This window comes from Rhinopithecus roxellana, chromosome 9 (assembly GCF_007565055.1).
Source record: "Rhinopithecus roxellana isolate Shanxi Qingling chromosome 9, ASM756505v1, whole genome shotgun sequence".
Classification (NCBI taxonomy): domain Eukaryota; kingdom Metazoa; phylum Chordata; class Mammalia; order Primates; family Cercopithecidae; genus Rhinopithecus; species Rhinopithecus roxellana.
The window spans coordinates 61,682,392-61,708,556 of NC_044557.1; the positions used below are offsets into that span (position 1 = coordinate 61,682,392).

The 26,165-nt window shown below is 44.4% G+C and overlaps 1 protein-coding gene across 1 annotated transcript in view; it reads left to right on the forward strand.

Annotated features, from left to right (window-relative positions):
• Window positions 1-25,863, forward strand: part of LAPTM4B (lysosomal protein transmembrane 4 beta) — an 81,411-nt gene extending 55,548 nt beyond the window's left edge. Inside the window, 1 exon segment of the mRNA XM_030937641.1 lies at window positions 24,646-25,863. Coding sequence (XP_030793501.1) covers window positions 24,646-24,723 — 78 coding nt within the window. The 3' untranslated portion in view covers window positions 24,724-25,863.
• The last annotated feature ends 302 nt before the right edge of the window (window positions 25,864-26,165 follow it).

The window sequence follows — 26,165 nt, forward strand, 5'->3', positions numbered from 1 at the left end:
CTCCAGCTCAAAAAAATAAATAAAAATAAAAATAATCACTCCTGGGTCTGTAACTCTCTTTAAAGAAATATCTATTCAAATTTTTTGTGATTTTGATAAAATTACTGGTTTAAGAATTTTTTCCTTTTCTCTGAGTTGTTGAGTATTTTTCACTTTTTTACCCATTAACTTTGTTTGTTTTTTGAGTTTCACCCAGGTTGGAGTGAAGTGGTAGGATCTCGGCTCACTGCAACCTCCACCCCCCGGATTCAAGTGATTCTCCTGCCTCAGCCTGCTGAGTAGCTGGGATTATAGGTGCCCACCGCCATGCCCAGCTAATTTTTGTATTTTTAGTAGAGACGGGGTGTCCCCATGTTGGCCAGGCTGGTCTCGAACTCCTGACCTCAGGTGATCCACCTGCCTCGGCCTCCCAAAGTGCCAGTATTGCAGATGTGAGCCATCGTACCTGGCCTGTTTTACCCATTAACTTTTGCAGAAGGCAAGTTGTTAAGTATTTAGCCATCTGTAAATTTTTTTCTTTTTCTTAAACAAAAAAACTCCATAATTAGTGTTCTGCTGAACTAATGAAAAATGTAAGCAAAGTTTGAGATTTTTTTTTTTTTTTTTTTTTGAGACGGAGTCTCGCTCTGTCGCCCAGGCTGGAGTGCAGTGGCTGGATCTCAGCTCACTGCAAGCTCCGCCTCCCGGGTTTACGCCATTCTCCTGCCTCAGCCTCCCGAGTAGCTGGGACTACAGGCGCCCACCACCTCGCCTGGCTAGTTTTTTTGTATTTTTTTAGTAGAGACTGGAGTTTCACCATGTTAGCCAGGATGGTCTCGATCTCCTGACCTCGTGATCCGCCCGTCTCAGCCTCCCAAAGTGCTGGATTACAGGCTTGAGCCACCGCGCCCGGCCAAAGTTTGAGATTTTTTTTTGTTGTTGTTGTTGAGACGGAGTCTCGCTCTGTCACCCAAGCTGGAGTGCACTGGCCAGATCTCAGCTCACTGCAAGCTCCGCCTCCTGGGTTCACGCCATTCTTCTGCCTCAGCCTCCCGAGTAGCTGGGACTACAGGCGCCCGCCACCTCGCCCGGCTAGTTTTTTGTATTTTTTAGTAGAGACGGAGTTTCACCTGTGTTAGCCAGGATGGTCTCGATCTCCTGACCTCATGATCCGCCTGCCTCGGCCTCCCAAAGTGCTGGGATTACAGGCTTGAGCCACCGCGCCCGGCCCAAAGTTTGAGATTTTTAAGTTTGAAGAACAATAAAGTTGTTAAACAAGATACATCAGAACCTCTTTCATGGTGCATAGGGCTTATAAAGCCACCATCTTTTAGAAGTATCTCATAAGAGAATAATGCCCATATTACATGTGCTTGTTTTGATTTGTGGTGTTATGAAAGAGGAGGAGATACATAGGTTTTCATCCACAGTTCCTGGCTCAACTTCATAGCCATTGTTAGTCTTTGGTGACTACCGTAGGTGTGTCAGGCCTTACTTCTGCTCTCAGGTAGGATTCTAATCTCTGGCTTCCTTTCGAAAAATTGTGGGTCTGAAGACCTTCCCTAAAGAAGGTCCAGCCCCATACCCTGAGGGAAGGAATGCTGGCGCTTCCTTAGGGATAGCTGAACTCCTGGAGGTTCCTTGAGGGTGGTACACCCAGGAAGGGCTTGGAAGCTCCATGCTCCTTCCCCTGTATCTATGAATCTCTTCATCTGTATCCCTTGTAGTATCCTTATAATGAATCCAGTAAACCTCAGTAAGTGTTTCTGAGTCCAAAATGTCATGGGAACCTTAACTTGAAGGCTGGTTGGTCAAAAGCTCCTGAGGCCCAGACTTGCAGACTGTCGGAGTGGGGAGGGGACACTTTTGGGGACTGAGCCGTTAACCTGTGGGATCTGACACTGTTTCCAGGTAGATAGTGTTATGTGCGTGTCTAAGTGAAGAGACAACCTGAAAAAGCGAAGTATGAGCAACAAGGCTGTTTATTCACTTGAGTGTGAGCATGGCTGAGTCCGAAAAGAGAGTCAGCGAAGGGTCGTGGTATTGAAGCTAGTTTTATAGGTTAGGGGTAAGCAGTGGAAAGTTATAGTTAGGGGCCGTTTATTGCTTATTGCCAGGCAGGGGATGAATGTCACAAGATACAATGTCACAAAGCGGGAGGGGTCACAGGGCACAATGTCACAAGGTTGATGGATCAGTTAGGATAGAGCCTGTTACAATGGTAGAATGTTGCAAAGTTGGCTAATAAGCTAAGATGGGAGCTAGCTGTTTTTCTTTTGTGGTTTTCCTGTCGTCCTAGACTTTCTGGCTCCAGGAGGCCTTCTGGATGTGTACGTGTGGGTAACAGAGGTCACGATGGCTTTACCATGGTGCAGCTTTCTCAGAAGACCTCACATTCCCATCTTTTTATATTAATAATGGAAAAACAAAAATGAGAAAGAGTAGTGAAATATGGCAAAAATTTATGGTGAAAATTTTGGGGGTGGTATGGAGGGATGATGGGTGGTGTTTCTCAGAGCTGCTTTGAGCAGGATTAGGGGCAGCGTGGGTACCTAAAGTGAGAGAGAAAGGTTAAACCGAAGGGAGACCTTAGGGCAGGGGGTTATTGTCGGGTTGTTAAAAGGAGCGTACGTCGAATTGACTGGTTTGTAATAGCTTGGATGCTGTTTTGTATGAACTGAGAGATTAGCCTGAAAAGACAAGGTCCGAATAAGAGAAGAAGGATGAGCGCTAAGGGGCCTGTTAGTGGGAGGAGCCATGAAGCTAAGCTAGAGAACGGCCAAGTAGGTCCAATGTAACTATTTGCCTGATGAGTGAGTTTTTGAGCTCTGTCTTTAAGTTTTTTGATGTTGTCATATGCAAGGCCTGATTGATTTAAGTGAAAACAGCATTCTTCATTTAAGAATAGTCAGAGTCCTCCTTTTTCAGCAGTAAGCAGATTGAGGCCTCCACAATTTTGGAGGACAACTGTGGCTAAGGAATCGACTTGGGATTAGAGGACAGAAAGTGTTTGACATATATCGGTAAGGCTAGCAGAGAAGTCGTTGGAGACTGCGAAATGTGGTGATAGAAGTTGCAAGGCCTGCTACTGCTGTTCCGATTACAGCAGTGGAAACTCCTAATCCTGTAAGTGAGGGAATTCGTGGAATGACTCTTTTTTGTCTTGTTGGAGTTATAAGGGGAATAGGGAGTTGGTTGCTTCTGTTTGCATACTGGGTTTTGGGAGTAAGGAAGATTTAAAGTGCAGGTGCCTGTCCAGTTAGCAGGGAAGCACATGTAGGTGGAAGAGCCACAGAGGAAATAGAGTCCTTGAGGCAGGCAGAACTGGAAGTGCAGAGTAGAAAGGTGGTGAGAGTGTGTTCTGGAAGTGGGGTCCTGCACTAGAGCCCTAGGGATCCAGCAAGGGTAGCAGCTGTTAGAGATTGTAGTGGTGTTTGGTAGGGGAGTTGCATGGAGGTAGAGGTTCTGTTTTCATGGTGTATAAGAAAGCACTTGGTATCTACAAGTAGCTATTCACTGATATTTATAAGACTAGGTATAAGCAGTCAAGAAGAAGGACTTGGAGGGGAATCTGTTGAACAGCTAGAGGGTAGCCAAGGATGGAGCAAGAGGCAAGGTAAGTGTCTTCCGAAACAAAAGTTCTGCTGATGTTTTTAAGACTGTTAGTGATGGCTGGGCGTGGTGGCTCAAGCCTGTAATCCCAGCACTTTGGGAGGCCGAGACGGGTGGATCACGAGTTCAGGAGATCGAGACCATCCTGGCTAATCCGGTGAGACCCCGTCTCTACTAAAAACTACAAAAAACTAGCCGGGCGAGGTGGAGGGTGCCTGTAGTCCCAGCTACACAGGAGGCTGAGGCAGGAGAAGGGCGTAAACCCGGGAGGCGGAGCTTGCAGTGAGCTGAGATCTGGCCACTGCACTCCAGCCTGGGCGACAGAGCGAGACTCCGTCTCAAAAAAAAAAAAAAAAGACTGTTAGTAATGAGAGTGGTACTTTCCATTATATGAAGCTGGAATGCTCCAGTTGGCTGGTTGATGTGAGCGTTGGGACTTTGGAGGTGAAGAGTAAAGGAACATAAGGAAGATGAGAGGTTACCTAAGGGAATTCCAGTAGGTAATTGCTGGGAGATGCATAAGGGAGCGGCAGTGGGGATAGTTGTCTGTGTAATGAGGTGTCCAAGAACAGGGCGTGTGGAACTGATGTAGGGAGATAGACTTCGTAGGTAGGTAGGGAGAAGAGCAGCAGCCTGTTGGTGTGAGATATTGGGGGAGTTTCTGCTGAATTTTTCTTTTCTTTCTTTTTTTTTTTTTTTTTGGAGACAGAGTCTCACTCTGTAGCCCAGGCTGGAATGCAGTGGCACAACCTCGCTCACTGCTACCTCTGCCTCCCAGGTCCTGGTTCAAGCAATTCTCTTGCCTCAGCCTCCCAAGTAGCTGGGATTATAGGCATGCGCACCATGCCCAGTTAATTTTTGTGTTTTTAGTAGAGACAGGGTTTCACCATGTTGGCCAGGCTGGTCTTGAACTCCTGACCTCGTGATCCACCTGCCCACCTCGGCAGGCACGAGCCACCGCGCCCATCCCCTCCTGAATTTTCCAGAAAGTAAAGAAGTTGTTCCGGAGGGTAAAGGTGTAGGGGTCACCGAAAGAGGTTTGGAGGTGTAGGGAGATGGGGGAGGTTGCCCAGTCAGCTAGTAGGGCAGGGACAGCTGTGTAGTAGGAGGAAAGAGGGGAATGCATAGCCAACAATTTTTTGCTAAGGAAGGATTAGAGATGGTAAGGAGAGAGAGGGTGGGTGAGGTTGATGATACGTTGGAGATAATTAGGGAGGGGTAGAGGGTAGCAGGAGAATGGGAGTGAGACACAAAGTGAGTAGAAGAGAATTTCATTGTGGTGGAAGAATTGGAGAGTGCCTTCCCACACAAGGTCACCTGTCCACTCTAGGAGAGAGTTAAGGGTGGCAGCTTGAGGGTGAGTCCAGGAGATGTCAGTTACAATGGTCTGGAGGAAAAGTGTGAACCGGCAACGTAGACAAAAACAGGGCATTTAGAAGTAGGCTAGAATGGTGATTAGGGACCTAGGTAGACATTAAATAGTGAGGTGACTGTGTAAAGGCCTGTTGTAAATGAAAGACACAAAGGCCTATTCTTTTTCAGGAATGTGAGTAAGTTGAAGGGAAGTGGGGGAGAGTACTTGCGACTTCCAGAAGGAGGTAGAGGAGTTAGGCTGGTCGTTGGATGGGCACAGTTTTATCCTGGAGCGATGAACCCATTGGGGAAAGTTCTGTAGACGGACCGTGGTTGGGGTGCTATTAACGACCTGGTAGGGTCCTGTCCACTGAGGTTGTAGAGTTTGAGGGGTTAGGTTCTTAACAAGAACTGACCGTCCGGCCTGAGTGTCTTTATATGGCTGGGTATTTGGAGTGGGTAAAAGGAAATTGGCAGCTTGGTGGATTTCATGTCTAGCTTGTTGAAGGACTGGAAGATAGTTACCAAGAGGGCCGATGTCTGGAATGAGGTTGAGCCCTTGTAAAAATGTGCGGCCACATAGGAGCTCAAAGGGGCTATACCTGTGGGTTATTGAGGGGTGGCTCGAATTCGAAGGAGAGCAAAGGGTAGAAGAATTGTCCAATCTTTTTTGAGTTGGAGGGTGAGGTTTTGGTAAGATGTGTTTTTAAAAGACTGTTGGCCTTTTCTACTTTTCCTGAGGATGGAGGTTGATAAGGGCATGGAGATTCCATTGAATACTGAGGGCTTGGGAAACTGCTTGGGTGATCTCACTAATGAAGGCTGGACTGTTATCAGATTGTATGGAGGTAGGAAGACCAAACTGAGGAATTATGTCAGTTAGGCAAGAAATGAGTGCAGTGGCTTTTTCTGTCCCTGTAGGAAAGGCTTCAACCCATCCGGTAAAGGTATCAACCCAGACTAGGAGGTGTTTGTATTTGTGGACTAGGGCATATGTGTGAAATCTATTTGCAAACCTTGTGTGGGGGTAAATCCTCAGGCCTGGTGTGTGGGCAAGGGATGGGGTTTGAGGAAGCCTTGGGGAGTAGTAGAGTGGCAGATAGAACAGTGAGATGTGTTTGTTTTGAGAATGGATTTCCATAACTGGAAAGAAATGAGGGGTTCTAAAAGATGGGTGAGAGGTTTGTATCCTACATGGAAGTGGTCATGAAAGGAAGAAAGGATAGAGTGGGCTTGTGAGGCAGGGAGAAGGAATTTTCCATGGTCTAAGAACCACTTGCCCTGAGTTGGAAAGGACTGGTAGAGCAGGTTTTCAGAAGAAGAATAGGTGGGAATGATAGATAAAGAGAAGTATTGGCTGTCTGGAGCAGAGACTGGAACGTGTGCAGGCGCTGAGGCGTTTGCTGCCTCTTTTGCTGTTTTGTCAGTGCAGGCATTTCCTTGGGCAATGGGGTCAGATGTTTTTTGGTGCCCTTTGCAATGGATTTACTCCGGCTTTGGCTGGAAGGAGGGCAGCTGTAAGGAGAGCCTTTATTAGATAGATCCAGCTGGTGTCTGCTGCTTGTTGGTGGGAGAAACCCCCACACCTTTGGTCACAGGAGCCTTCTACTTTGGTGGTTGTGGTATGAGAGCAGAGGAAAAACACAGCTTGAGAGCTTTCCCCAAAACAAATATACTTCTGGTTGTTTTTTTCCTGTAGAAATTTTATAGAAATTAGGGTGCTTAGAGAATTTAAGAACCATGAGTAAATCACCAAAATGCATCCTACTAGCTTTTTGGAGAAAACTTCAGTTTTTCCCCTTTGGAAGACACGAAGGTATGGAATAACAGGTATGTTTTATTTAGGCTTAGTTAAAATGTATCAGAATAGCTACACTTTTCAACTGGATGTTCCCACCTTTTCTAAGAGTGTGCCTCTTTCCTTCAGAAGGGCTACCAGGTGGGCAGTAGTTTGCGGGAAATTGCTTAGTAGCGGCTGGTCATTCTCTGTCATTTTGTAACAACTTGCCACTTTTAAGATGAGGAAACTGAGGTACTGGTAATGTTACTATTTTCCCACAGTTCCCAGTGAGCCATTTTTAAAAATTTTCTTTTGAAAGAATTATATTCCTGGAAAAGGTAGATTTATCTTTTCTCTTAACGTAGTTGTATTGATATAATCCACTCCAAAATATCAGGGTGGACCACCAGCTGAAGTCTCAGCTTTCTGACAATATTTTTTATTTATTTATTTATTTATTTTTTATTTTATTTTAAAATAAAATAAAGCAAGGCTCTGCATGTTTAAAGATTGTTTAGAACTAAAGGAGTTAATGTTACCATTATCAATTAAGAAAACCAGTTACTGAAGCCTCCCTCTGAGACTCTAATGGGGTTTGGAATGATCTAGATCTATCATTTTCCTTGGTCTCCATAGCTGTGTTAATAACTTCACCATGCGTAATAATGTATGTTTCTCTTTTGTTCACATCTTTGTTGGGAACCCACATTTACATAACATGTCATGCCTTGCTTTCACTTACTTTCGGATATTAGGCCAGATAGCTTTTCTCCCAGGTTGACCTTTGTGAAAAGATACTGGGCGCTCCTGCTGATAGAAAATAAACGTGGTTTTTCCTTCTCTTCTCTAAAACAGTATACATATTATTATCCAGATGTGTTCTTTCCAAAAATTATTCTCAGAGGGAGGATAGAGAAGAGTTATTAGATATTGGAAATCATTCCCTGGTTTAATCTCTCCTCCAGTTTCCCAGCTAAACCAAACGAAATGCTTTGAAAGGAATGCATAACACAGAAAGTCACAAACTGTTTATAATTCTTGAGAGTCATCCCACCCCCAGCACCCTTAGGCCATTGAAATAAGTAATGTAACCATTTATTGAATAGTCATATCCAAATGACTTAATAGTAGTCATTGGGACAGTATCTAACAAGTGCTGGCACATTTTCCTTGAAAATTTAAAATACAACAAAATGCCCTTTTTTGAGTCGCTGCAGCTCCCTCAGGCGGGCCTGCTGGTGGTGACTTGGTGCGCCCTTTCTTTTGGGGCAATGTTATGGAAATCACATGGTGGGTATGTATTGTGTAATACCACACTCTCCACTGCTGCCAAAATTTGGTCATAAGAGGAAAACATTTAAATACAAATCCTGTAGATCAGGGGCCCCCAAGCCCTAGGCTGCACAGCAGGAGGTGAGCAGCGGGCAAGCAAGCATTACAGCCTGAGCGCCACGTATCAGATTAGCAGCAGCATTAGATTTTCATAGGAGCACAGACCCTGTTGTGAACTGCACATGCAACAGATCTAGGCTGCATGCTCCTTTTGTAATACCCAACCTTGTATTAACATGAACAGACTCTCCCTTAGATACCTCACCTTGTTTTAATATGAATAGACTCTCCCTTAGCTCAGAAAATCGGATGGACTCCATTTGGCTCCTTCATTTACAAGACATCAAGGGCTCGTTACCCACCCCCTTCCTCAAGGACTTGTGCAAGCTGACTTTCAACATATCAAAGTGTGCAATTAACTGATACGGTATTGAGGCTAGCAATGTCCCGGTATTGAGGCTAGCAATGTCCGCAGTTCCCAGGAATTCACTCAGGAGATAGTACCATAAAGTCCCCGCCTTTGTGTCTGGCAGATAACACCCAGAGCCCCCACACCTATCACCTTGTGATGAATTTAAAGCCCCTGCACCTGTAACTGTTTGTTTTCCTGTAACCATTTGTCTTTTTAACTTTTTTTTGTCTGTTTTACTTCTGTAAGATTGCTACAGCTCGAATCCCCCTCCCCTCTCTAAACCAAAGTATAAAAGAAAATCTAGCCCCTTCTTCGGGGCCCGAATTTCGTGCTCTAGCCATCTCTTGGTCGCCAGCTAATAAAGGACTCCTGAATTCGTCTCAAAGTCTGGCTTTTTCTCTCTAACTGGCTCAGTTACAATACTTTTGAGAATCTAATGCTTGATCTGAGGTGGAACAGTTTCATCCTGAAACCATCATCACACACACTCCCCTCACTCCACCAACCCCTTAGAAAAGTTGTCTTCCATGAAACCGGGGACTGCCGTTGTAGATGATGGTAACAGGTTTGAGTCTCGCTCTGTCAGGCTGAAATACGTAGGAGCGATATATCAGCTCACTGCAACCTTCACCCACCGGGTTCAAGCGATTCTCCTGCCCCAACCTCCTGAGTAGCTGGGACCACAGGCACGCGCCACCATGCCTGACTAATTTTTGTATTTTTAGTAGAGATAGGGTTTCATCATATTGGTCAGGCTGGTCTGGAACTCCTGACCTCAGGCTATCCACCCGCCTTGGCCTGCCCAAGTGCTGGGATTACAGGTGCGAGCTACTGCACCCGACCACAAATTAAGGTTTTAAAAAGTGTTTCTTAAACCTGTGTGACCTTGTTTACTAATACTAATAAAGGCCTGGATGGTGATAAGAGCCAGTATTATGTTAAATCTAAATGTAAGGAACCTGATTCCTCTGTAATTGCGACACTCAAAAAGCAGTGAGATTGATATTTAGCCAAAATGGTATAAGAATTCTGATTCCAGATAGAAGAATCATAGTTGGGTAATGTAGGAAAATTCCTATTTAGGGAAAAACAGGAACATTTTTAACTCCATGGTATTTATTATGCCATGTCATATTGTAGGCTCTTACCCAGATTAACATTATATGCAAACTTATTATTTTAACTTCAAAAAGTATTTTGCTATGTAGGGGCCTTCTTTTGTGTCTAACTGCTTGAAAAACGCAGTTGAAGAAAGGTGAGTGTGGCTTCTTTGGTTTCAGAAAATAAGTATAAAGAGAAAATAGACACACACACACACACACACACACACACACACGGTGAGTGGTGACTGGGGCAAAGGCCAGATTATCTTCCCAGTATCCTTTTCTTAATAAACTATCTTTGAGGCACCTGAGACTAATTAAGGCTGACCTTAGGTTGTCAAAAAACCACAAAACAAGGTATTGCCTAGGGGAATGGGAGTGGAGTCAGATTTAGTAGTGGTTGCAATGACTTTAAAAATTGTGCATGAAAAATTTGATGTTTTCCTCCTGCCACTTTTTTTTTTTTTTTTTTTTGGAGACAAGTCTTACTCTGTCGCCCAGGCTGGAGTGCATTGGTGCAATCTTGGCTCACCGCAGTCTCTGCTTCCCAGGTTCACATTATTCTCCTGTCTCAGCTTCCCAAGTAGCTGGGACTACAGGCACATGCCACCGTGCCTGGCTAATTTTTGTGTTTATTGGAGACAGGGTTTACCACGTTGTCCAGCTGGTCTCAAACTCCTGACCTCAGGTGATTCCCCCTACCTCAGCCACCCAAAGCACTCCTGCCACTTTTAAAAGCAGGTTATTATTTCCTAGTATAGTTTGGACATGGTTAGAAACAAGTTCTTGACTGCATAAAGAGTTCTGTTTTTTTTTTTTTTTCCCCTTCATAAAAGTCGTAATTAACTTTCCAAAATGGTTTGAAGAAGGCTTTGCCTAAGAGTAGTTACTACATTGGCTATTAATTTAGCATCCCTTTCAACCCTGTGCACACCACATTCAGGTACATTAAAAGTGGCTCACAACAAAACAGAGTTTTTACCACTGTCATCTGCCTAAATGAATCAGAGGGCCCCGGGGACAGTGATGGGAGAGGGGGAGAGAAAGAAGATTCTTCAGGAATTAGACTGGAAGAATTTGAAACTCTAGCCTGTCATTATTGGTTTTCAACTTTCTTGCCTACTAAGTTTAGAAGAGAGATCTTGTTACTAATATCTCAATTTTAGGTATCACTTTTCCCTTATAATTTAGTAATTTATATAATCTCTCCAAGCATTTTCTTTTCCTTTGATTTTAAAAGCCCAAAACAAAAGTGATAGGTTGATTTGGAATAGATTTGGTAAACTCCCAAATAAGCTGAGAGAACACTAGGAGACTATTTCCAGAGGCAGGGTCAGAGGCAGTGAAAGTCTGGCCCAGGGCAGGAGTGCCAGGAGTGAGGCAGGCAGATGGGAGAACTGTCGGAGGTAGTTAAAAGTAGATCATTGAGGGAACTGGCATGACAGGAGCTCTCTTGTATGTGACTATCACTTAATGTAACATATACAATCACGCACTTACAGGGTAGGGTAACACCTTGAACATCATCCGGCCCAGCCATCTTTTGATGCCCTCATCTCCTCAACAGTGTGCCCACCGGTGCCATCCGGTGAGGGTTGAGTGACTGCATTGATGCTCTCTACTCTGCATCTCTTAGATCTCCCTACTTTAGGGTTTGTATCATAGGTTTCTCCGCAGACATGTGGCAGTTGCTGCCCACCAGGCCTTATGCTGAGTGCTTTACATAGATTAACTCAATCACACAAGAGTCCTTCATGTACTAGGTCCTATTAGTTCCTGTGTTGCAAAAGAGGAAACTGAGGCACCAAGAGGGTAACTCCCAAGGTCAACCTGCTAGTTGAGTGGCAGGAGGGGGACTACAACCTGATCAGCTTGGCTGGAGGCTGTTCTGACCCACTCACCTCCTCCTGACTGTTGTCCAGTTGGGATGGCAGCTGGGGCCATGTGTTCTCACCGCAGTGTCTGGGTGTATTGCCCAGGATGAGGAGTGAAACGTGGACACTTTTTCATTCAGACAGTTCTTCTCGAGTACAGTCACAAACTTTAAAAGCAGTGGGATTTTCTGGTTTGTTGTTTGTTTGCTAGTTTATACCTTTTCACACAGTGGAAGGGAGGGGTGGGTGACTCAGAGAAAAGAGGTGGAAGAAAAAGAAAGGTTAAAAGTAAATTTTGCATACCAGGGCAGCTGCCTTATCTATATAGTTGTGCTACACAGTCCTCCTTCCCATACCCCAGTCTCCGCATTCTCCCGATGTTGTCATACGCGGACACAGCTTCAGATAGACTTATCTGTTGGCTCCAGTATCAGAGCATCATGGGTAAGATTGGACTACATGCTCCTGAGATTTTTCTCCCAAAACCTTTTCCTTGGCTGTAATTCTGAGGTTCAATCTGACAGTATGTGACATTAACTCGGCTCCTATTTCTTTCCTTCTGCATAATAATATTCTTCCAACAATAAAATTTTAAATGTCCTGGTCTGCTGGAAATTATCTCTGAGCCATATAACTTTCCAGTTATTTCATCCCAGAGCAACATTCGAGAAAACTATACAAGCACTTGTAAACTTCAGGAGGCTTTGCTTCTGGGGGATCTCAGAGTGTGTTCGAGAGGACGTCTAGAGCAGTCAGATCAACCCATGGATATTTGAAACCTAAAGTTCTGAAAGCTTTAAACCAACCTAGTTTTCGTTATGAACCATTTTACTATAAAACACACACACACAACTTGCCTCAGAGTCCATATTGATTTTACTCTAGGGACAAATGAGGCATGGAATTTTATATTTTTACATTTTAGGAAAGGTTTCTGGGAATGTATTTCCCTTTCCATTATTGCAAGGGAGGTGGCAGGGAAGGATGTGGGCTGGTGGAGGCAGGTGAAATGGGAATCTGAGATCCAAGGTTATGAGTAGTCCCTGCATCCCTCCTTTTCCAGCCCACGTTCTGCAGCAGCAGCTGGGCGTGGTGGGATTGGAGCCCCCGTAACGGTTGTTGTCATGAATGAGATGTGTACAGTAGGTGGCGTAGCACATTCAGGCTTCAGGAACATGGAGAGGCAGCTGCTGAGATGTCTTTGATGGGGTTACCGAGGTGATAGCACGCTGCTTATTCCATTTCCTCAATATTTAGATATCCAGTATTTGCTTAACTATTATAAATACTTAAGTGTGTAGAACCATTTTAACTTTCAGTTTGGGCCACTGTATTGGTATTTTATAATTTTTGGACCCAATTGAAAATACTTGCGATGTGAATGCCCACATGGTTATTCCAGTTACTCACAGAGGTTCATAATTCACTTATCTCCCCTTTTCTGTTTGGCTTAAGTAAAGGAATCTCACAACAGGCAAATGTGGTGTGACCAATATAAGATAAATATTTGATGTAAACACTGCATATTTTAAACAGGACGCATTATAGGTGATTGGTTTTACATGGTGGAAAAGAAAACATATTTTGGCTACTTGGGAGTAATTGGAATGGACCTTTGGAAGACTTAAGTGCCCTTAAATAGTGAGATTGCTGGCTGGGCGCGGTGGCTCACGCCTGTAATCCCAGCACTTTGGGAGGCCGAGGCAGGTGGATCACCTGAGGTCGGAAGAACAAGACCAGCCTGACCAACATGGAGAAACCCCGTCTCTACTAAAACTACAAAAATTAGCCAAGCATGGTGGCGCATACCTGTAATCCCGCTACTCAAGAGGCTGAGGCAGGAGAATCACTTGAACTCAGGAGGCGGAGGTTGCGGTGAGCTGAGATCATGCCATTGCACTCCAGCCTGGGCAAAAAGAGCGAAACTCCGTCTCAAAAAAAGAAAAAAAATGAGATTGCTTAGGGACTGTACTTTCTCATCTGACATCACATCTTCCAAGGTCACAATTGAGGGTAGTGCTTTTCCTTAGTGCAGGCAAAGGCAAACTTTTTCTGTAAAGGGCTAGACAGTAAATATTTCAGGCTTTGGTTCGACTTTGCTGATGAAGCTGAAAAGCAGCTGTAGATAGTATACGTGAATGAATGTGGCTAGGTCCCGATAAACCTTTACTTAGGGACACTGAATTTTGAATTTCAAATGATTTTCACATGTCGCAAAACATTTTTCTTTTGAATTTTTTTTCCTTCAACCATGAAATGACATTTAAAAAGTTCTTAGCTCCCAGGCCATGCAGTAAAATGGTGACAGGCCCTATTTGGCCCACATAGTTTACCAACCCCAGCCTTACTAGAAATGTAGGCTGAGTTTTCTAGGCAACTGTAGGACAGTTATCTGAAACATTCCAGATTGTTCAGTAGCCCCTGCTTTTGGCTTGGATAGATCTGAATTGAACTATTCCCTCCTGCAGGAGGGGCAGCAAACAGGAATACCTAATCTTTGTTTTTTGTTGTTGTTTTGAGTCTTGCTCTGTTGCCCAGGCTGGAGTGCAGTGGTGCAATCTCAGCTCACTGTAAGCTCTGCCTCCTTGGTTCAAGCATTTCTCCTGCCTCAGCCTCCCGAGTAGCTGGGACTACAGGCGCTCGCCACCACACTCAGCTAATTTTTGTGTTTTTAGTAGAGACAGAATTTCACCATATTGGCCAGGCTGGTTTCTAACTCCTTACCTTGTGATCTGCCCGCCTTGGCCTCCCAAAGTGCTGGGATTACAGGCATGAGCCACTGCACCCGGCCTAATCTTTGGGGTTTTTGTAAGGATATCTTTTTCCTGCAAACGTTTTAGTGCTCCCTTATATAATTTTTTTTTTAAAGATAGAGTCTCGCTCTCTCACACAGGCTGGAGTGTGGTGGTGCGATCTTGACTCACTGCAACCTCCACCTCCTGGGTTCCAGCAATTCCCATGCCTCAGCCTCCTCAGTAGCTGGGACTACAGGTATATGCCACCACACCCGGCTAAATTTTATATTTTGTATTTAGAGATGAGGTTTCACCATCTTGGCCAGGCTGTTCTCTAACTTTTGACCTCAAGTAATTCATCCGGCTCGGCCTCCCAAAGTGTTAGGATTACAGGTGTGAGCCACCATGCCTGGCCCTTACGTAATATCTAAATCAAAATTTATATTTGGCCGGGCGCTGTGGCTCACGCCTGTAATCCCAGCACTTTGGGAGGCTGCAGCGGGCGGATCATGACGTCAGGAGATCGAGACCATCCTGGCCAACATGGTGAAACCCTGTCTCTACTAAAATACAAAAAATTAGCTGGCCATGGTGGTGTGCGCTTGTAGTCCCAGCTACTCAGGAGGCTGAGACAAGGGAGTCACTTGAACCTGGGGGGCGGAGATTGCAGTGAGCCGAGATTGCGCTACTGGACTCCAGCCTGGCAACAGAGTGAGACTCCATTTCAGAAAAACCCACAAAAAACAAAACAACAACAACAAAAAACCCAAAACTTGTATTTATTAAACTATAGTGGAAAATAAATCATCTGCTGGCCGGGCGCATGGCTCACACCTGTAATCCCAGTACTTTGGGAGGCTAAAGTGGGCAGATGACCTGAGGTCAGGAGTTTGAGACCAGCCTGGCCAACATGGTGAAACTCTGTCTGTACTAGAAATAAAAAAATTAGCCTGGCACGGTGGCGGGCGCATGTAATCCCAACTACTTGGGAGGCTGAGGCAGGAGAATGTCTTGAACCCAGAAGGCGGAGGTTGCAGTGAGCCAAGATTGCGCCATTGCACTCCAGCCTGGGCAACGAGCAAAACTCCATCTCAAATAAATAAATAAATAAATAGCTTACAAAACAGTTGCTAAAGTCTTGAATAGTAGCTGAAGCTGTTATTTATATACATTATTACCTGCTGTCATTTATACAAAGATCCATTCTATAAATTCCTATTTTAGTTTACTACAAAAAAAGAAACTGACACCTTCTCCTCTTTCCCTTTTTGTCTATCTGTGTATGTAGAAATAAAAACCGTATAACCCAATAAATTTCCATTTTGCCTTATTTCTGGGTGGTTTTAACATTCAGTTGTCTTATTTTGCATGATGATTTTTGTGGGGGGTGGCGCGGGATGGGGAGGGGGGTCTCTGTCATACCGGCTGGAGTGCAGTGGCATGATCATGGCTCACTGCAGCCTCAACCCTCCAGGGCTCAAGTGATCCTCCCACCCCAGTCTCCCAAGTAGCTGGGATTACATGCACGTACCACCACACCCAGCTACTTTTTCTTTTTGTTATTGTTGAGATGGGATCTTGCTATGTTGGCTAGGCTGGTCCCGAACTCCTGGGCTCAAACCATCTGGCTGCCTTGGCCTCCCAAAGTGCTGGGATTACAGGTGTGAGCTTCTGCATCCAGCCAATGCTGTTCTAATACTATAACTCATTTCTCAACCAAAGAAGTTCAGCAGTGAGCTCATGCTCATGGAATTCATTGGTATTAACATGTTCCCACCATCCTGAAACAGCTGGCATCCTAGTTCTCTGGTTTCCATTGGGGTTTTGGGTGCTTGCTTCTAGATTACGTCTCAATGTGGAGGTGGGGTTTCACAGAACCGGAAGACTTCTGTCTGCAAACATGTCAGCTCCAAGGAAATGACTTCAAACAGCACGGTACTCCCCCTTGCTTTACTTAGGGTCTATACTGCACGTGTTCAGGCCCTACTGCCCTTCCTTGTGTTGAAAGTCGCGTCTTTGACAAGTTGAGTTGTTTCCCAGGCCCTTGCAGAAGCTTGTAGGTAAAAGCTTAAAAGTCACCTGCCAACTGGGAAGGCTGAAGGAATGGGTAGTCTTCGCCTGCCCACATCCTCAGGCTGAAAGCTTCCCCATGATGACTGACTTCCTCTTTCCATTTTGACTGCCATGATTATCTTTTTATTTTTAAAATGTTGCTTTTAACACCATATTGCACACATATCCCTAACAATCAGAATCAAAAGGTTTGTTTTTTAATCGTCCCATCACTCCCTCCCCCATCCTCTACTTTTTCACCCCAGCAGAAAACACTCTCACCTCTTTCACTCATTTCTTCTGTACTTACCTTCATATTTAAAAATAATAGTCTGCTTTGCTAGTTGCTGAATATCAGTGTGAGATGCCTTTTGAATCGGATGTAACTCTCACTCCTCCCCCCCATTTTCTCCGCTGCTTTATCAGCTGTATGGCCAGGCGTCTACTATGGACAGTGCTCAGAAATCTGTGGAGCCAACCATAGTTTTATACCTATTGTTCTAGAACTAATTCCACTAAAAATCTTCGAAATAGGGCCTGTATTCATGCTGTAGATCTACTGTACCTTCATCCCGTATGTGTATTGCACCTTCACTCTATAAGCCCGCTGTGAACTCTCCACAGATCCACTGTACAGCTGCCCCAGCATTAACCTTTTAAGTTAAAGAACGAGAGAAATAATATCTCTCTGCAGTGAGATGCCTCAACTAGGTATCCTCCACATGACCTGCTATTATTGTATCCATGCTCTTTACACTATTCCTCACCATTCAACTAAAGCACAAATTATCATCTACCTTCCTCACCAAAAATAATTGATATACAAAATCATGACAGCCCTTGAGAATCAAAATGAACAAAAATCTACTTACCCCATTTATTGCCTGGACAATTTTAGGTCTATGTGCTGTAGTACCAATTATTTTAATTCCCCTCCCTACTAATTCCAACTTCCAAACACCTTATCAGTAACTGAATAATCACTACTCAGCAATGATGAATTCAACTTACCCTAAAACAAATAATGATAATTCATAATGTCAAAGGACGAACCTGATCCCTTATACTAACATCCCTAGTTATCTTTATTACCACAACAAACCTCCTCAGACTCTCACCCCATTCGTTTACACCAACTACCCAATTATCCATAAATCTAGCCATAGCAATCCCTCTATGAACAAACACAGTAATTACAGGCCTTGGCTTTAAAACTAAAAACTCTTTAGCTCACTTTTTACCACAAGGCACACCCATACCCCTTATCCCTATACTAGTAATCATTGAAACCATTAGCCTGTTTATCCAGCCAATATCCCTGGCTGTACACCTAACTGCCAGTATCACAGCAGGCCACCTACTCATACACTTGATTGGAACTGCCACACTAGCACTGCCAACCATTAATCTGCCCACACCTTCAATTATCTTTATAATCCTAATCCTACTAACCACCCTGGAGATCGCCGTTGCCCTAATTCAAGCCTGTTTTTACATTCTTACTAAGCCTCTATTTACATGACAATACACATGACAATACCTAATGACCCACGAATCGCATGCCTACCACATAGTTAAACCCAGCCCCTGACCACTAACAGGGGCCCTCTCAGCCCTCCTGATAACATCCGGCTTGGCTGTGTGATTTCACTTCTACTCTATCACCCTACTAACACTAGGCCTGCTAACTAACACACTGACCGTATACCAATGAAGATGTGACATTGTCCAAGAAAGTATGTACCAAGGCCATCACACAACACCTGTCCAAAAAGGCCTCTGCTACAGAATAATTTTGTTTATCATCTCAGAAATCTTCTTCGCTGGATTCTTCTGAGCATTTTATCACTCTAGCCTAGCCCACACTCCACAACTAGGAGGACATTGACCCCCAACAGGCATTACTCCTCTAAACCCCCTAGAAGTACCACTCTTAAACACGTCCATATTGCTCGCATCAGGAGTTTCAATTACTTGAGCTTATCACAGTTTAATCGAAAACAATTAAAGCACTACTTATTACAATTTTACTAGGTATCTACTGTACCCTCCTACAAATCTCAGAATACTTTGAAGCACCCTTTACTATTTCCGATGGAGTTTATGGTTCAACATTTTTTATAGCCACAGGCTTTCACGGATTTCATGTTATCATTGAATCAACATTCCTTATCTGCCTTATCCGCCAATTATTTTATCACTTTACATCCAACCACCATTTTGGCTTCGAAGCTGCCGCCTGATACTGACATTTTGTAGATGTAGTGTGATTATTCCTGTACATTTCTATCTACTGATGAGGATCTTACTCTTTTAGTATAAACAGTACCGTTGAGTTCCATCAGCTAGTTTCGACAGCATTCGAAAAAGAGTAATTAGCCTAACATTAGCCTTAACAATCAACACCCTACTAGCCCTACTACTTGTAACTATTACATTTTGACCACCACAACTCAACACTTATACAGAAAAATCCAACCCTTACGAGTGTGGCTTCGATCCACTATCTTCTGCCCGCCTTCCTTCCCTCCCTCCTTCCTTCCCTCCCTCCCTCCTTCCTTCCCTCCCTCCTTCCTTTCCTCCTTCCATCCTTCCGTCCTTGCTTCCTTCCTTCCTTCCTTCCGCCCTTGACAGGGTCTTGCTCTGTCACCTAGGTTGGAGTACAGTGGTGCGATCATGGTTCACTGCAACCTCAACCCCTTGGGCTCAGTCCTCCCACCTCAGCCTCCTAAGGCTAATTTTTGTATTTTTTGTAGAGACAGGGTCTTGCTATGTTGTCCACACTGTTCTGGAACTCCTGAACTCAAGCAGTCCTCCTGCTTTGGCTTCCAAAAGTGTTGGAGTTACAGGTGTGAGCCACCACACCAACACAATCATATCTTTTAACGTTTTGTGATACATTTTTATGAATGTCTGAAGACCCTTGTGTAATTTATACTTCATACTTTTGGGAATGTAATGCTAGCAACTGTAGAATTCCAAAGAAGCCTTTAGTGACTTAACTAATATTACAGTAAAAGTCCAGTTCTAACCTTAGTATCCAAATATTTTCCTTCCTTCCCTCCCTCCCTCCCGCCCTCCCTCCCTCCTTCCTTCCTTCCTTTTTTTTTTTTTTTGGATGGAGTTTTGCTCTTGTTGCCCAAGCTGGAGTGCAGTGGCGTGATCTCAGCTCACCACAACTGCCACTTCCCGGGTTCAAGTAATCCTCCTGCGTCAGCCTCCCAAGTAGCTGGGATTACAGGCATGTGCCACCATGCTTGGCTAATTTTGTATTTTTAGTAGAAACAGGGTTTCTCCATGTTGGTCAGGCTGGTCTCGAACTCTGTACCTCAGGTGATCCACCCGCCTCGGCCTCCCAAAGTACTGGAATTACAGTGTGAGCCACCGTGCTGGGCCTAAGTATTTTTTGTGTTTACCAATAAATAGTTCTTCCCTCCTGAGCATTTTGTCATTTATTATTATTTTTTTTTTTATTTTTTTTTTTTTGAGGCGGAGCCTCGCTCTGTCGCCCATACTGGAGTGCAGTGGCCAGATCTCAGCTCACTGCAAGCTCCGCCTCCCGGGTTTACGCCATTCTCCTGCCTCAGCCTCCCGAGTAGCTGGGACTACCTACAGGCGCCCGCCACCTCGCCCGGCTAGTTTTTGTATTTTTAGTAGAGACGGGGTTTCACCGTGTTAGCCAGGATGCATTTATTATTATTTGATGGAGTGAATTTGTTTTCCCAAAAATGCTTTAAAATTTAAATAGAGATGGAGTCTTGCTATTTTGCCCAGGGTGGTCTCAAACTCATGGGTTCAAACATACACTCACCTCACTCAACTTCCCAGACTGTTGGGATTATAGGCATGAGCCACTATACCCAGCCAGTTTCCCCAAATTATTAATGTTTTGTGGATTTTGGCCTAGTTGGAATCAGTTTTATTCTAGGATGTCAGATTTTGCAACTTTTGATTTATTTCTCCCCACAACTGTTCTATATGTTGATGTAGCTAAGAAGAATGAAGTTACCTCTGGTAACATTCTGAATCTTTGTTGAGTTGAATTGGAATGAATGATGAGTTTCTTTCCCACCAGTAGGCTGTCACCTAGCATAACAACTTCAGTAGAAGAGACATTATATATAGACAGAGGATAATCTTCCTAAAGAACTTCTGAGGGCATTAGGGGGATTTTTCCTTCTGTGTGGAAGAGAGTTCCACTGTCATCCAGCCATTCCGTAGCTGAACTCATGTTAAAACCAACTCCAAGAAACTGAACTTAGATTAGAATTTGGTTGTATTAAGCATTGCTTGACCTAAAGCAGTCTGTGGTTGTGGTTTTAAACTCATGAGTATGTTTATCTAGATGCTCCTTGAGTAGCTGCTGCTTGTCAAGAAGTGACTTCAGAAGTAGGACAGGACCTATATTCTTAGTTCTCAGAGATTATTTTTGACCATTCATTGTGAATGGTTAAATTTTTAAAAACAAAAAGAGTGGTTTTAACTAACACCAGCTTCCACAAATGTCAGAATAATAGAGTTGTCACCAGTTTTGTTATATGGCATCTTAATGGGCACATTCTGTGTTCATTGATCCTATACTTATTTTCTCAGATTTTGGAGTACTTGACTGATCCTTGTAGAAAAGAAAAATAGAAGTGTTTGTAGTGAATAGACTGCAGTAGAAACTGTGGCAATGCTTCCTTCACCAGCCCTTCCTTTAAATCGTCAATAATATCAGCAACACTTAGATAAAAAGATGATACTGCCCCTATAAGGATTGAAAATCAATGCCATGTGGGGAACCTTTGAAAGTAGTCCAAAGGCGTCATCTGGAGAATATTTTGCAATCAGTATGTAGTATGTGTTGAAGGAAAAGTGAAAACAAGGGAGGGTGTCAGAAACTTTAATGAAAGGAGAAATTCTTCTCCAAGTATCTTAAGCTTTGGATTAAAGGTCCAAGGCAATAGAATATTTGAAAGAAAAGACTATCAGGATGTTAAAGTACTGACTGGCTAGCCATGGTGGCTTACACCTATAATCCCTGTACTTTGGGAGGCTGAGGCAGGTGGATCACCTGAGGGCAGAAGTTCGGGACCAGCCTGGCCAACGTGGTGAAACCCCGTCTTTGCTAAAACTAAGAATTAGATGGGTGTGGTGGCAGGCACCTGTAATCCCAGCTATTTGGGAGGCTGAGGCAGGAGAATTGCTTGAACCCAGGAGGCGGAGGTTGCAGTCAGTCAAGATCATGCTGCTGCACTCCAGCCTGGGTGACAGAGCAAGACTCTGTCTTAAAAAAAAAAAAAAAAGATGTTAAAGCATTGATTTAAAATGAAACTTTAAAACGAGTTTGAAGATGAATCACAAGAAATAGTGACAGACTGCCAAATGTAATGTGAAAGTTTTATTTTGACAAACAAAAGGCAGATTTGCAGCATCATTTTTTTTTTCAAGAATATTTTATGTTAATCTTCTGTGAACATTTTGCAGATTTTTGATTTGAATATTGTGTTTTGCTCAGAAAAAAATGGTGGATGGATATGATAGCTGATTTTTACCTTTTAAGTAGCTCTACAGGTCGGGCACAGTGGCTCATGCCTGTAATCCCAACACTTTGGGAGGCTGAGGTGGGAGGATCACTTGAGGCCAGGAGTTCTATACCAGCCTGGGCAATGTGGCAAGACCCCATCTCTATGTTTTAAACGTTTAAGTAGCTGTACCGTGATTTAGGATAATTTATCTAAAGATAAGTATATGAATCAGTTAATTGTTTAATGCAGTGGTGGGGCATTGTGTTGAAGCTCAGTCATGCTAAAATTTAATATTTCTGGTGCTGGTCACAGCTGTTTCCACTTGTTATAAGTTGCTGTATCTAATGCACGCACACATATGTGCGCTGGGGGCTCAGTCCTGAAGTCCAATATGCACACGCGGAGAAGACAGCTGTTGCTTTGTTTTAGAGAATACTTTTTTCTTCCTGCAGCTCAAGCAGACACTTGTGGAATTGCTAGTGGAGATGCTGTTGTTAGATACTGGCTAGAATTTGTCAAGGTCGACCATGAGGCTCTCTCTTCATGTGCTGACCCTTTCCTATCCAACTTCATCTCTGCAACATTCTCCCTTTGGTGTTCAATGTAGTGAACCCCTTGCAGTTTCTAGAAAGTGCCCTGTGTCCTGCTTCTCTCTTAACTCCCTGCTGGAATGTCATCCTCTTTACTGCATGCCTGGTCATCCTACTGAGAGGCCTTCCTTGACTCCCCAGCTTAAATTGGTTGTCCTTGTCTGTCTTTTCCTATCTTGTCTACATCCACACATTGCTCATGATGAGTTTTACCTGTGTCTGCTAGACTGCAGGCCCCTAAACAGACATGTTTTCAGGTTCAAGTCGCTGTGACTGAGTGCCCTGGACACCTAGGTGCTCAGTGGGTGCTGGTTTGTTGGACCTGGTTTCCTGCTGTGCTTCCTTGCCTCAGGCGTGTGTTCTGTACTGAGTGTATCTTGCCTACTCCATTCCTTTTCCACGTGGGCAATGCTGAACATTTGTCACAGAGTCTGTGCCTTGAGTAATACCTGACATGTAAAGTATCTAGCACATAGGCAAAGGTCACTCACTACCTCTTTCAGGAACAAAGGCCAGGGAGCTGGCGGGCGCGACTCTGGAGCATTGCCTTTGCCTGTGTGTTGCTGGCCAGTTACCTGCTTCTTGCATCACAGCTCCACAGTCCCATTTAACTTGAAGTGGGCTGGGCCTTGCACATACTCCTCCTTTACCTCCTGACCCTGTTTAGCCAGGCCCGTCGGGGGGTGGGGGGGCACTGGAGGAGGAAAGCCCCTGCCCCCCGCCCGCCTGCCCCCTGTTCCTGTGTGCTTCTGCAGCGTTCAGATCTTGTTGACATTGCCCCCCAGGGCCCAGTGCGAATGGAGACGGCGGCAGCACCTCCTCGTGACAGGCCTGCCAGCACCCACTGCCTCTCAGGCGGTTTCCAATGCGGGCGGTGGCTCCCGGGAACGGCTTCCCGCAGGCGCTTCTGTGCACACTGGCCTCTACCTGGTTCAGCTGGAAGCTTCTCCACTGTCCATTGGGCTTCAGCCACACCCTCCCCAGCCGTGTCTCAGCCCAGCCCTGGGGACTTCTGTTCTAGCTTGTTCCTTCCCTGAGTGCTCTCCTTCAATGTTCGTATCCATTAGTGCTCTTTCCCCCCCATTAGTCAGTTCCCCGCTCCTCAGTCCCCTGTTAATAATTGTTCATTAAACTTTATTCACATCCCTGTGTGGCTTCTGTGTTCTGATTGGACCCTAGCCAGTACAGGTGCCCTCTGCCTAGGTGGCCGAAGGAACCATACAGGCTTTTCAGAGGCCTAAATGGCACCTCCGTCACTCCGCAGACATCTGAGTTCCTGCTGTCAGATAGGCACTGGCCCACCCTCGGGGAAGTGAGACCGGCTTCAGCCCTGCAGAAGCCCCAAGACTGGGAGGACAGAAGTAATGAAGTGCGTAGAGCTAGAGAGGAGGGGTGTGTGTGTTGTGTGTGTGTACGCAATGTGACAAAAACTTGAAACAAACTTAAAATTTTAGTATTGTTCTGGTAGGAGCTAAAGGGACAGATAAATGAAAATTAACAAAATTGATGAATACCACTTTACCATAAATGATATTCCTGATAGAAAATCTAACCAAGTGTGGTTTTGTTTGTGAATAGTCTTTCGCTTTCCACAAATCACTTGAGGGGGGTGAGGTTTTATTTTGTCTTCTCATCTCTGAGCTCCTAAAGGGCAGGGAGTGTCTTTTGTCTTAATTATCTTGTACTCACAATGACTGTTACGTACTAGATGCATAACAAATGTTAGTTTACTGAATGAAGGGTGATATAACTATTCTGTATTCCATTTTCTACTCCAAGAAAGCTGAAATCAGCCAGTGTGTAGACTGCCAACTCTCAGGTATCCTTATTTCATAGACACGGAAACTGACGTTAAGTAACTTACCCAAGGCTATGCTGATAAAATGTGACTGACCCAGGCTTTGAATCCAGGCTGATACCAAAAGCTTGGCATTTTCACTACACTTTGCAGTTCTCACCATGAGTGGTTACTGTAGTCAGTCAAGTCCTATTTGTGTGTGCACATGGACACACTCACCTGGGGGTCCTTTTTCCTGTTCAGAGCCCTCACCATTTCTTCTAGAGTCACCGACCGCTGGCCATCCAGGTACACATGGTCAGGGTTGGAAAGACTCACGGCTTGAGAGTCGCTCTCCATTTGCTCCTTTAAGGATTCAAGAAGTCTTTTAATGAAGTGTATCCACTTGCTAGAAAATTGAACTTGGTACAAGTTGTGGAACATGTTTAGTTGCATAAAAGTTCAGTGAAAGCTAAACCTCAGGGAACGTACATGCTCTTGAAACACTAACTCTTGCCGTCCCTCTTTCCTCTCAGGTGCTGCTACCCCCGTATGATGATGCCACTGTGAATGGTGCTGCCAAGGAGCCGCCGCCACCTTACGTGTCTGCCTAAGCCTTCAAGTGGGCGGAGCTGAGGGCAGCAGCTTGACTTTGCAGACATCTGAGCAATAGTTCTGTTATTTAACTTTTGCGATGAGCTCTCTGAGCTTGTTTGTTGCTGAAATGCTACTTTTTAAAATTTAGATGATAGGTTGAAAACTGTAGTTTTCAATATATGCTTTGCTAGAACACTGTGATAGATTAGCTGTGGAATTCTTCCTGTAGGATTGGGGATATTACGGGCTTCACTAACCTTCCCTAGGCACTGAAACTTCCCCCAAATCTGATGGACCTAGAGTCAGATAAGTCTACTTTTGTACCTGCTGGGCCCCAGAGTTGGGCAGTTAGTCACATTTTTTCTCTCTGTTCCCTCTCTTTTGAAAATGTAAAATAAAACCAAAAATAGACAACTTTTTCTTCAGCCATTCCAGCATAGAGAACAAAACCTTATGGAAACAGGAATATCAATTGTGTAATGATTGTTTAATTAGGTAAATAGAAGTCCTTATGTTTGTGTTACAAGAATTTCCCCCACAACATCCTTTATGACTTAAGTACAATGACAGTTTGCGTTTGGTGGTAAAGGATTTTCTCCATGGCCTGAATTAAGACCATTAGAAAGCACCAGGCCGTGGGAGCAGTGACCATCTGCTGACTGTTCTCATGGATCTTGTGTCCAGGGACATGGGGTGACGTGCCTCGTATGTGTTAGAGGGTGGAACAGATGTGCTTGGCACTGCATGGGATCTGGTGCCCCTCTTCTGGATTCGCATCCCCACCCAGGGCCTGCTTTTACTAACTGTTCTGCCCTAGCTTGGTTCAAGGCGGTCATCCAACTGACTTTATCAAGTGGAATTTGGATATATTTGATGTACTGTTGCCTAACAACATGGAAAAGGGTTTTCCTTTCCCTGCAAGCTACATCCTACTACTTTGAACTTCCAAGTATGTCTAGTCACCTTTTAAAATGTAAAAGTTTTCAGAAAAATGAGGATTGTTTTCCTTGTATGCGCTTTTTATCTTGACTACCTGAATTGCAAGGGATTTTTATATATTCATATGTTCCAAAGTCAGCAACTCTCCTGTTGGTTCATTATTGAATGTGCTGTAAATGAAGTCTTTTGCAATTAAAATGAGGTTTGCCCACATCCAAGATGACCTTGTGACTCTGTGCTGTTTGTGTCTGAGGACCGTTCCCTCCACATATGGCCAGGCAGATGCACCCAATTCAGCCTGAGGAGTAGGCTTTATTGCTTGTTTTACACACAGTGGTTTTTTGTTTGTTTGTTTGTTTGTTTTTTTGAGACAAAGTCTCGCTCTGTCACCCATGCTGGAGTGCAGTGAGCCAAGATTGCTCACTGCAGTGGGCGATCTTGGGGCACTGCATCCTCTGCCTCCTGGGTTCAAGCAATTCCCTGCCTCAGCCTCCTGAGTAGCTGGGATTACAGGCACCCG